Below are 12,447 nucleotides of genomic sequence, written 5' to 3'. Positions count from 1 at the left end.
TTTTTTTTTTTTTTTGGGTGCCACATCAAGGGTGTCACATTTGAACCAGAATCGAAAATCGAAACTGGACCAAATAAAATTCAGTTAGGTTTGAGTATCGGATTTCAGAATCGATTCAGTTTTCGGTTTGATTCCACGTCTAGCATAGAAATCGGATTCTAGAACCGAAACCGAACCAAATTTAGATAATAGCATATTATAGTATAATAGTATAATAGTATATATTAATAATGTTAAATTAGATTTTATAAAACTAATATACTATACTAATAATATTATAATATGATAATATATTACACTATATATTGTATATTATAGTATATAGATCGAATACAAGAACTGGAACCGAACCATGTAAGAACCAAATAAGAACTGAAACTGAGCATGTTCAGTTTGAGTATTGTCAATACGATTCTTGGTTTGGTTCCAAATAACATCAACACTCTCTAGACCGAACCGAATAACCGATTTACACCCTTATCCCACATACCTAAGTCTGTATCGGTATTAGATGTCGTATCAATCTCCAGTTATACCAATATTGATACGTTCATATTAGTCACATTCAAAAAAAGATAATGTATCGGTGGATACCTCTAATCGATATCGGTGTTGTATCAATATCAATCTTTGACAATATTATATGGATCAACTGATATGATCGATACATTGATCCATGCACTTTCCTGATCACAACCATCGTTGCACCATATCCGGAACCGAATTAGTGAAAGTTTTCATGTACCATGGGTATAGCAATCACCTACATATAGTGTCGTAATTATTCTACTCTCTACTAGACAAAGTTCCAAAATGCCGTTCTCACCAAGTCCCGTCTGACAGCAAAATAAAGGTTGGTTAAGAGATTCTCTTTTCACTATAGGTGAAGGATTGATAACTAAATCTAAGCATATATGACCAAACATTTTATGGAAACCTTGACCCAAAAACAAACAATCTCTTAACAAGAGAACAGTATCCTCCTTGGGTGGTAATTGTATGATCTAAGCCGCCCTTAGCGGGTAATGGGTTTGTGTTAGAACTCAGAATCAAACTTCAAAAAGTGACAACTGAGATAGATCATCAAAAAGTCTTAAATGTTAGGCAAATGATGAAAACAATTTATAATCAGTTTCACTTTCACAAATAAAGTTAAAAAACTTCCCAAAAAAATTGGATATTTCGTCACGTTTATTTTATAAATTCCCAACTTCCACAAAAATGGAAGTAAAGTTTTGATTTTAGGTGAGAGACAGCAATCATTTCACGTTATTCATCATATATGCTTTACTGGGTTTGGTTGTTGCCGTATTAAATTTTGCTGTGTACACACATTAAATCGTATAAATGATCAACACCTGTTATTGCAGCTGGACACTTTAGTTTTGGATTCCACGTGGCCACAGGTTTTCATATGTTCAGAATCGCATTGAAGTCATACAGATTTGTATACTTTTTACTTCAATCATTTTTCTTCATTTCTGAAACTAGTAGAGTCTTCATGAGAAGATCTCACAGTTGGGATCTTTTCTCTTCATTTACTGGTAAGCCATTCAGAACTCTTACAGAAACAAGGCTTTGTAGAAAAGTTTCCTGCTTGTGGATTTCAATTTAGTTTTTTTCTGTTACACTACTGGTGTCTTTAATTTCTCAGACCTGTTAAGATTTCTAGTTAGAAGTGAAGCTAATTTTCATGGGCTGATGCTGGTTTGGTTTCTCCTTTTCTTAAGTCAGTTCCTCTGAGTTACCTCTTGTTTAATTCCTGTACCTGTAGCACTGATGATTCATTTTAAAAATGTAGATGAGAGCATATTTATCCCTCTGTTTTACAGACATTAATCATGTTCCCATGATCATCTAATTAAGTTGGTTTTTGATGATTCACTCTTACCGATGCACGTCTGTTAATTTAAATGCTGTTACAGGGTTTTGGATTGCTTTGAAGTTTCTATGTCACTGAGTAGAAACAATTGGAAACTCTTTGTCCTGTTCATTACCTGTACCTTACAAACAGCAACAGACATTAGATTGTCAATACCAATCAAATTATGCTGAGAATGAATGTTTATACATATTATGACCTTCTGCATATTAATACTCTGATCCCGTGAAATTTCTTCGTCATGTTTAACTCCTGCAACTTGATATCATTGGGGGCATTGAACAGATAAATGGCAAATGCTGCAGTCTTGGCATTCTACATCACGATTTGCTGCATTGCGTTTGTCGTCTCAAAGATTGTAATCTCTATACTCCTTTATCGGAGATGGCAAAGAAAGCATAGTGTTTTCCATGATAGTGTCTCAGGTAGAAAAATTCTTCCTTTAGTAGTTCAAGAGTTCAAACTTGCAATTTTGAAAGAAAGCAACCTTACTAAAACTCGATGTGGCAATGACAGGAGGAAAGATGGTAATGTTCAGGTCTCCTACAATGCAGGATCTGACCTCAGAGATGTTCTTAAAGAAGACATTGAGGTTGACCAACAAAGACATCATTGGGTCAGGAGGTTATGGAACAGTGTACAGACTGACCATTAATGAGTCCACTGCATTTGCAGTAAAAAGGCTAAACAGAGGTAATGCAGACCGTGATCAAGGATTTGAGAGAGAGCTGGTGGCAATGGGAGACATAAAGCACAGGAATATTCTCACTCTTCATGGATATTACACTGCCCCTCAGTTTAATCTTCTTATATATGATCTGATGCCCAATGGAAGTTTGGATACTCTGCTTCATGGTATGCAGTTTATGGAGTGTGCCTAAATAGTCTTATTTCCTTGTTATCACCTAGTAATTGCCACTTCTTCAGTTTTTATTTTTTTGGCCCCTTCTCATCAAGATGCTAATGCAGGTACATCAAATGAAAAGAAGCACTTGAATTGGAATTCAAGATACAAAATAGCTGTAGGCGCTGCACGAGGCATTTCATACCTCCATCATGATTGTATCCCTCACATTATACACAGAGATATCAAATCAAGCAATATATTGTTGGACCAAAACATGGAGGCTCGAGTGTCTGACTTTGGATTGGCTACATTAATGGAACCTGATAAGACTCATGTTTCAACATTTGTTGCGGGAACTTTTGGTTATTTGGCTCCTGGTACAGTTTCTAAGTCAATGTTTCCATCAATTCTCCCCCATCACATTTCTCTGGGAGTGTCCTTTTAGATGATTTATGCTTCTTCTTCTTTTCTGCAGAATATTTTGATACAGGGAGAGCAACTGCAAAAGGAGATGTTTACAGCTTTGGAGTTGTTTTGCTCGAGCTTTTAACAGGGAAGAGACCTATGCATGAAGAATTTATTGAGGAAGGCACTAAGCTGGTCACATGGGTAAGAGCTACACTGCATGCAAGAGGACTTTCAACAGAATATAGTTCCCCTCCCTTTCACCCCACCCCCTTCTTTTTTTTTTCCCTTGTCATTATTCTCAAACTTTCTGGATAAAAGACACCCCCATCTGGTCAAAACTAAAATGTTTTAACTAAGATGCATCCCATATTGCTAAATAACTGGGTATCCACTGCTTTGACATGCACATACTGTGAATTACTCCCTTTTTCTGATAATTTTGAATTGGATGAAAAATATGGAAAATATAGACTCTGATTAAATTAGCTTTCATAGTGTCAACTATTATAAGCAATGCAGCCTTTTTACTTCACAAGCCTGTTCTCTGGTTTTTATACCTGTTATTTCTTATGGATTTGATGGTCATATGATTATCAAAGCTATTAGTTTATTGCAAATTCCCTTCATTGCTACTCCTAAAATTCACATTATATTAGAACATTCACGAGGTGTACTATTTCTTTACAATGTACACAGATTTCATGCATCTATTGCATGCATGGCTTGTTCTGCTCCTTGGTTAAGAAATTTCTGATAATTTTCACCCTTTCCTGTAAATGAACTGTGAACAGATTGCTCTAGCATATACATAAGAATTTTTGAAAAAATGCTCTAAAAGCTAACAAGAAAGAGAATCTCCATAAGAGCTTTACTCTCTTACCAAAAGGGAAAGGAATTTCCAATCCCAGAAGAAGTGAAGATCTTGTTGAAGTCCAGACATCAGCTGGCTGCAGGTCTCCAGTTTAGGGTCTAAGAGATTATAAAGTTACCTTTAAAAAATGATAATACTTGGAGTGGTACCACTTTACCTGTGTAAGAGAGTAAGATGGAATCACTTAACCTGAGAGATTACTCACATCTTGGTATAGCCTAAGCAGACATTCAACCATCATTTATTTAGATACTAACAAAAGTAACAGTTTTAGAGCACATCTTGTAGCCAGACTTTTCATTTCTTCTAATAAAGAGCTGTTACCTGGTGTGAGTCCCACTATCACAAGAACTAGCAGCGGTGGACTGGAGACCGACTTAGCCTTTGGCACTATTCATTTCCACTGTGGATCTCTGAAAATTGCTCCTTATTCTTTCTAATTCCTACACTGTCTTTAGAATTCAAATAAATTTGAAAGTACCACAAAATTAGAACTTCCTAACAAAGAGTGTTTGACCAAAAGCTCACAGGAAAGTGTTACTAAGTCGTAAAAGAAGCCACAACAACATTTTTGGACCAGTCAAAGCAAAAGTGTTAGTCCTAACAGAAGCCACAAGAACTTTTTTGGACCAGTCAAAGCAGGCTATAGGGCGGCAGGTCTCACCCAATAGTTCTACCTGGTTTTATCAAATACCAGCACGGACTGATCATTGGTTGACTGCAATATGCTAGTACTTAAATGCTCATAGACTGAGTACCTTGGGTTATTCAAAATAACTAGATCCAAGGATTTCTACAGTAATTTGGTTGATCTCCAAAGGGATAAACAGTATTGGGATTGGAACCAGTTCCAAAAGTGCTCCTCGCCTGCTGTATCCTGATTCGTTTCCTAGCATCGTTCCTGTGTCTTGGAGACATGCTCTGATGCCATCCCGCCACTTGATTGCTTCTTCTTCACAAGAAATATAGTCCCAGGTGACAAATTTAACAGTTCCAAACATCAGCCACTAACAATACTCAACTTCATTTTGCTCAGTCACTCAATGTAGATACCACGAAAAACATCACTAAATCTTGCAATTCTTCCAGTTTATAGCATCTGAACAAGTAACATTCCATCTTGGTCACTGACTTATTTCATCACCACTAATCATCCAGTTCAGGGTTATGTTTACCCAAAGTTCATAATAGAAATTGAAGCACTGATTGAATACCAGCACTAGGTAAATTTACCAAGAGAAGATCATGACCATTCTTATTAAGGAGTGATTTCCTTTTCTTCTTGTTCCCTACTGTACCATGTATTAGAAATCAAATTTCTTATTGTCATCTGACATACAATTAACTGAATGGATCTCTGATATCGAACAGTTCCCTACTTTTCATGATATTTATCAAGGGTGTATATTACGAAACACCAAAGAGAGATTTTTCTTTTTGGAGGAACAAGTAAAAATCACCAAATAGAATTGCAGACTTGCAGTATCATTTATCATTAAATTCAAATGAAGTTACAAGGGGTCCAATTCTTTTCCAACACCAATAGCATAAGCTTCATTCTGCATTTCTTTAGGTTTAATGGTTGACCCTTATCCTGTCACACATTTTGTTCTCATGCATTAATTCACCACAGAAAATATTTGACAACAATCGACTTGATGATGTAACAGGTGAAAGCAGTTGTTGATGACAAGAGGGAAGAGCATGTAATTGATCATACCTTAGGGTGTTGTCCATTGGAGGAAGTTAATAATGTATTCAGTATAGCATTGATGTGCCTTGAATCAAATCCCTCCAAGAGACCAACCATGATTGACGTTCTCAAGATGCTTGAGCAAATAAAATCCAATAAAATTGTATTGGATTCTTGATCACTGTTTATGTATTCTTCTCTTTCCTGAGTGGAAGATAACTATTGTCGAATAAAGAATGCTTCCTACACTGATCAATGTAGTGGCAAATGTAATCCAGTCGATGTCTGGCTCAAATCCTAATAATAGTTTCCTTACCCTTCTTCCTTTCCTTTCTCCTGGAAAGAAATAAAGAATTCTCCTAACTGATCATCAAATATGGTTTATTTAGGTTTGGCAACGGCGGTTTGACCTCTCCCAGCTTAAATCAATTATCTGGGCCTTGGTTGAGAATCTCAGACTGACAATATTTCAAGTTGAAACAGCCTTCAGTTGGTCACTGCAAGCTGTTAAACTACACTCCATCCAGTTGACCCATTTTTAGCATAACCTATGGATAACATTGTTTCAGTTTTATTGGCACTGAAAGCATGTTGTATGGTAGGTTTTCTAATAAAACGGCAGAGAATAGGCTCTAAAAGAAATAACAAGAATGGTAGACTAGAACATCACAAGTTAAATGTAGGTGGCAGAATAGAAAGATATTATCTCTCTAATATCAGTGTAACCGCAGATATAAGCATAAAAACAAAAGTTCAAAGAGTCCATCCACGGACCCAAAAGGGGACAAAAGTCGTGATAGAAGCCCTCGTTTCCCTAGCAAAGAAGTGACTCCTTTCAAATGAGGCGGATCTTTCCCCTGGCAGACCCAGATATTCTTTCTTCTAAGATGATAGTAAAATATCCCCATGTATCAATTTATTAGTTTACCGGACTTGGAAAACAATGAAAAAACTGATCTATTCAATTAGGTAGATTGTCTCAATATGCAGAAAGATGTGGCAGAACTATCCCAGATAAAGTAATGTAGATAGCACACCAATGTTTGAATAAGAACATACTATGGTAAAAGCAATACTTCAACTCTTGATGGAAACAGGGTGGAAATGGGTTGGGATTTGACAAACCCAACCTTGACCTGACCGAGCATAACTCCAACTCACTCCATGGATGGGCAGGGCTTGGCAAGAGATTCTAAGCCAGGGACGGGAGCTAATGGGAGAGGGGAAAAAACTATATTGTCTTCAAACCTGATCCATTCATGCAATAACTGGAAAAATTAATTCAAATTCCAGCCATTTCCATTGCTAGGTTTAATAAAAGGGGTTTGTCATTCAAGCATGCAATTACCTACAAAAGTGACACGAAATCATAGTCCTTGTTATTGGATGGATATTCATACACCAGGATGATGGTTAAATTCATTCCAAACACTGTAAATGCTTAAAAAAATATTTCCAATTATTGACATTATGAAGTTCATGTCCAATTGATGATTGAGTAATCATGTGCAGATTTAAGAGCTTATTAATATAAGAAACATGTCATAGTCAAAATAATTATTTCAAAGTCTGTTGCACATGACTGCAGCCTACCTGTTGCTCTGATCTTTCCATTTTAAAGCAGGCAATGTAAACTAGGAGGAAGATCTTATCAGTATTAGGTGTTAAGTTATTTGTTATTATTATTAGTGACATGTAACTTCAGAGAATGCAAAGCTCAAATAACCAGAACAGAGAAGAGAAGCACACCGAGAGGGAGAGAGAGAGAAGAGAGAGCTGGGAAGAAGACTAAGCCGGCGGAAGACTCAGAATGAGATCTTACGCTAGCTAGTGCTTTATTTGTATAAATATTCAAAGTACAATCAGAATAGGACAATGAAACATAGATAGACTAGGAACCAAAGACTATCTAGCAAACAAAAAGGACTCTCTCACGATTGGGACAGTGCCCCTATAGTGAGTGCTGTCTATACTACTACCGCTACACTTGAATGGGTCCAATAGGGGTACACATGACTCCCTATAGGACCACTAATAATAATACCAAATAACTTAACAATAGGGAAATTGAATGCTTTGTAACAAACAGAGAAACAAAAATATAAACTACTCTTGGAGATGGAACTAATAAAACCAATTGGTAGTGTATGGCATCTACTTGAGGACCATGGACAGCCCCTCAGCAACTGAGGCTTTCAAGGAAGGAGACACTGGAGCATCTCCAAAGAACACATCAAAGAGTGCCTTATTTACGTTCACCGATTCGATTGCAGCATCCACAGTAGAAGGCAACCCATCAGATGAAATGCAAACCTGAAATAAAACCATCAGAACGATCTGATTTCAAATGCTCACAAAAAATTAATAAAAAAGGTAAAATAATCTACATAAGCTTGTTTAGCACATAGGTTCATAGATACATGAAAGAATTGATATATGCAAAGATACAATGCACTCATCTGTAAGGAATCATGGGTGTGCCATGCAATAATGTCTTCATGCATCCAAGAAAAACTTACTAGCATCTTCAATGGATCAAGCCAGGTCAAGAATATGAAAGTTCCTTTCTTAAGAGAGCGCCCTTGAAAGATGCTGCGGAAAATTGAAAGTGCAGATTCATCAACAGGACTAAGTGCTTTGATTCGTGGGGTGACAGCATCATCCAATGCATCCCAGAAGGTCTTGCCATCAACATCTCTCACCAGAACAATCTGTAACGATTTCTCCAGAGGAGCTGCACATGTGGTAGTACATATCAGCACTTCCAATGGAACTTCACTTTCTTTTGCAAACAATCGTGTGCAAAACATAGATTACTAGTACCCTGAAAAATTGATGCAAACAATGACGAATCCAATTGAATGTCAGCAGCTGATCTTCCTTTCCAAGCATTTAATTTTCCTATGACAGATTGATTTGCATAAAACCCTGCAGCGTAGACCTTGACACCAAGGATTGCAAAAACCTTCTCCCTGTATCCTACAAAAGTGTCCAATCCATGGAGCAAAAGCAGAAGACATTTCTTTAAAAACAAAGCCAAAAAGAAGACTACAGGAAGAGAAGAACAAAAGTAGGACAACTATCACCACAGATGACCAAAAAAACAGGAACAGGAATGATAAGCACCTTCTACATGGGAGGAACAGAATTTGAACCATCTAGGAAAGGGATAGGTATCATGATACAGATCCAGAAGTATGCAGAAAACAACTAGCACAATTGAAAAGCAAGGCTGAATAGCACAAAGGGAAAATTTACAAGAAAATGTCGGAAAAAATATTCCCATCATGGGATTACTCTCTTGGAGACATGTTAAGGGTGGCAGACACTAAAAGGTGCAAATTGTATGCTATCTAAATGCACCAAACTCCCACAAGCAGTTGGTACCATAGTAACAAAACAATGAACTGGAAACGGGTTAGCCTGGGTCAGTCCAGAACAACTGTGGGCCATTGGGTTAAACTGATGACATCATTAAAAGTGAAATACAGATTATGATTCTCCATTAGGAGAATTAGAGACTCCAATCATAAGCAAAAGATACCTATGAAAGTCTCATAGATTTACTAGCTCTTTTAACATAAAAAGAAAAACCACAAATTCAGTATGTATTGAAATATAACCTCTACATCCTTTATGGAACTAGAATTATTTGCTGTAGTTACTTTTTTTCTTTTTAAGAAGTTCACTTGGGAAGTAGAGTAACTAACCAGTGCCGAGCAATGCCGATAAATTTGAGCAGCCTGGCAGGCTTAATGTTGTCTGAAATTTGACATTTGTTGCAGGCTCCACAGCATATTCTGCACTGTCAACTGCAAACCATACACCAAGAAAGCAAATAGAAGTTATAAAATCTTTGACATAATCATCATATTAGATTTTATATTGGAAAAGATGGACCACCGTATAAACTTTATTCTAATTTACAACAAGCTTGTAATTGAGACAGATGCTCGCAAAAAAGAGCTGAGAGAAAGCTTGCATTGTGATACCTATGATTCAATGTGGTTGGACATTGCACTCTTTGGTTCTTTGACATTCTGTGTGTGTTTATTTACTTTAGCCTCTTAACAAGTTCCCAGAGGAAAGAGGGGCGGGGGAGGAGGCTTCATGATCAATAAAAATATATGAAGCAGACCAGGCAATAAAAAGTGTGTATCATATTTTTAACCTCATCACTGAGGCAGCATCTTATCCTGATAGGATGTTCCACTGGCTCAAATGCTGAACTAAAACTCAATAAGTTGGAAACCATAATCTTTAATCAATTGATTTCATTTCTATGCTTAGAAATGGTGCGCTGTAAGCCATGGTTCAAAGAATTGTACTGGAATCGATTATGCCCAACTCTCAAACTCTTCTTTTGAATCGGCCGCAAATACACCTAGATCTTCATTTTTGGCCATTTTTACTTCTTTTAGTCAGTAAAATAGCATAAAATTAATGAAATTTACCTATTGCAGCAAGACCTATAAGCCTTTTGAATGAAAACTCCAAAAAATCAAAGATCTGTGGAAATCTTTGTTTTTCCCTCCCAATTCCAGTTTCTAGGGTTTTGGCCGATTCCTGGTTGGTTCCAACTGGTTCCAATCGATTCCAATCCAATACGATCGGAAATAGAATCGATAGAGGCCGATCCCATGTCTGACTCTCGGTTTTTAAACCTTGTTGTAAGCCTATCCTCTTTTCCTTTCATCCTCCCCCATCCCCACCCTGGAACCATTAGCATTACATTTTTTTTATAGATTTTGTAATTAACAAGTAATTTTTGGGCCTTACATTGGTGTTTTATAAGCACAACATGCAACAGGGAGAAAGCCAGAAACACCAAATTAACTCTAATTGAAATTACTCAGAAGGAAAGGCATAAAAATTAAACTGATCAGTGGTGGAATGAAATTCTGAACTTTGTAAATTTGAATTATTTCTTTGCTTGTGCCATGACCACCCAACTGAAAGAAGTAGGAATGCATTTAATAAGAATATCATTAGAATCACAGAAAATTACAGCAAATTCAGGAGAATGAGAGGATATTCTGAAGAAGAAAGAAAGCATTTCACCTGAAGAAGAAGCCTTGAGAATGAAACGAGGCCGGAATCTGTTAGCCTTGAGTTTAAGATTTGGATGGAATATGGATAAGGTCGGAAGGTTTCTCAGATGGATTTGGCTGAAAAGTCGATTTGGGTTTCTTCCCCCAAGAAAGGTTTTGGGTTTAGTTGAAATCAACGAACACTGTATGGTAATTGCTCCCACCATTTCGACTCTCTGTAGGCGTAAGACTCTGTTTCAGACTTATCCTCTGATGGGTTACGACTTGCTGCTTTGCTAGTGCTGACCCTCTTACAGTTGATCGACATTAAAACACATACCCCACCTGTTCAATGGTTAGAAATGCCTTTCGCATTAGGTGAGGGTGAGGGTGAGGGTACCCTCATTAATTAAGACCATTTGCTTTGGTTTTTCTTTCCTGATATTTGAGGAAACCATTTTCTCTGGTTATTAGATCCGACTGTTCTCATTTTCTGGCTCAGAATTTACCCTTGAGAGACAGAGAGAGATACGATAAGAACCTCAACTGCTTGCAGTTCATTGTTTCAGAAGGGGGAAAGCTTACTAAACGGTGCCTTCGTTTCCGCATTGGCGATTAAAATATTTCCTGCCGTAGTAAATCAACTGCAACACCACTATAACCATTCATCTCACTGAAGGGGGTTCTTCTGTTCCTCTTATTTAAGTTCAGATTAACAAATGAAGAATCGTTATCCTCTCTTGTCAGCACCCAGCTGTCCCCTTGGGCGCAAAATGACGACTTAAACAATGCTAACCCCTTGTCCGAACACACTGTCTAGGCGAGGTTAAATCGTCATTTTATGCCCCCATGTGAGGGGACAGCACGGTCCTATTCGGGCAGAGAGGAAAAAAATTCATAAATTTATGGTTTAATAGCGCAATTGGTATGTCTTGCTTCCTGAACCGATAGTGAAACTAATAATTTTACTTTCTCCTAATTCTCTCCCAGGGTTTTAAATTCGGATCGGATTGGATTGGATCAGCGGGTTCAGATTGGAATTGGCTGAGACCGTTCCCAATTCCGGCCAATCAAAAGTGGCTGATCCATATTTCAGATCGGAATCGACTTAGATAGATCAAGATCCTGATTCCGCTATTCAATGGGAGAGGGATTGTTACTAGGCTACATGGCTTTGCACCAATGTGGGGGGAAGAGGCAATGAGAATGTGCATGAGGGCATGCAACGAGGGTGAGATTTTTCATAGGGAGCGGGTGGTCCCTTTCATAAATGTACTCATCGTCATTGACATCTGTCACATCAAATCAATGGGCATACACTAGGAAGGGAAGGCCTCACGATTCATATACAAGGAAACCCACATGATCAAAGAAGAGAAGATGTGTACTATGGCAATGCCTCACGATTCATATGAGGAGTCGAATGTGCATGAGGGCATGCAATGAGGGTGGGATTTTTCATTTCATAGGGAGCGGGTGGTCCCTTTTGTAAATGCACTCATCATCATTGACATCTCTCACATCAAGTCAATGGGCACATGCGAGGGAGAGAATGCCTCACGATTCATATACAAGGAAAACCACATGATCGAGGAGGAGAAGATGTGTACTATTGGCAGTGTCTCACGATTCATATGAAGGATCGAATTGTCAAGGAAAAGAGAGTGTCAGGGAAGAGAAAGAATGCAAGAGGGTGTATACTATAGGCAGTGTGTA

General features: G+C 37.7%; 2 protein-coding genes across 3 annotated transcripts; one reads left to right on the top strand and one right to left on the bottom strand.

Annotated features, from left to right (window-relative positions):
* The first annotated feature begins 2,003 nt into the window (after positions 1-2,003).
* On the top strand, positions 2,004-6,198 carry LOC122652457 (receptor-like serine/threonine-protein kinase At1g78530). Of its 2 annotated transcripts, none has more exons than XM_043846200.1 (5): positions 2,004-2,307; positions 2,399-2,737; positions 2,840-3,106; positions 3,205-3,338; positions 5,679-6,198. In XM_043846200.1, exons 1-5 carry the CDS (start codon positions 2,172-2,174, stop codon positions 5,877-5,879), a joined length of 1,077 nt encoding a protein of 358 aa, XP_043702135.1. In that variant the 5' UTR covers positions 2,004-2,171; the 3' UTR covers positions 5,880-6,198. The 2 variants fall into 2 exon arrangements, with proteins under 2 accessions (XP_043702135.1, XP_043702136.1); XM_043846201.1 differs by having other exon boundaries at positions 2,009-2,307; positions 2,852-3,106.
* Positions 6,199-7,761: 1,563 nt separating this feature from the next.
* LOC122652458 (fatty-acid-binding protein 3, chloroplastic) lies at positions 7,762-10,991 on the bottom strand. Its single transcript, XM_043846202.1, has 5 exons — positions 10,763-10,991; positions 9,412-9,513; positions 8,525-8,680; positions 8,221-8,435; positions 7,762-8,014 (listed from the first exon to the last, which is right to left on the bottom strand). Exons 1-5 carry the CDS (start codon positions 10,956-10,958, stop codon positions 7,856-7,858), a joined length of 828 nt encoding a protein of 275 aa, XP_043702137.1. The 5' UTR covers positions 10,959-10,991; the 3' UTR covers positions 7,762-7,855.
* Between the last annotated feature and the right edge of the window lie 1,456 nt (positions 10,992-12,447).

Source organism: Telopea speciosissima, chromosome 2 (genome assembly GCF_018873765.1).
Source record: "Telopea speciosissima isolate NSW1024214 ecotype Mountain lineage chromosome 2, Tspe_v1, whole genome shotgun sequence".
Classification (NCBI taxonomy): Eukaryota; Viridiplantae; Streptophyta; class Magnoliopsida; order Proteales; family Proteaceae; genus Telopea; species Telopea speciosissima.
Note: the sequence above shows the minus strand (reverse complement) of the source record. Positions and strands in the feature narration are given on the sequence as shown.

Coding starts and splice junctions, on each gene's coding strand:
- LOC122652457 (XM_043846200.1), top strand. CDS start 2,172: ATGGCAAATGCTGCAGTCTTGGCATTCTACATCACGATTTGCTGCATT. Junction 2,738..2,839: donor TTTGGATACTCTGCTTCATG/GTATGCAGTTTA, acceptor CTTCTCATCAAG/ATGCTAATGCAGGTACATCA. Junction 3,339..5,678: donor GCACTAAGCTGGTCACATGG/GTAAGAGCTACA, acceptor ATGATGTAACAG/GTGAAAGCAGTTGTTGATGA.
- LOC122652458 (XM_043846202.1), bottom strand. CDS start 10,958: ATGGTGGGAGCAATTACCATACAGTGTTCGTTGATTTCAACTAAACCC. Junction 8,436..8,524: donor GTTTGCATCAATTTTTCAGG/GTACTAGTAATC, acceptor CCACATGTGCAG/CTCCTCTGGAGAAATCGTTA. Junction 8,015..8,220: donor TTGATCCATTGAAGATGCTA/GTAAGTTTTTCT, acceptor GTTTTATTTCAG/GTTTGCATTTCATCTGATGG.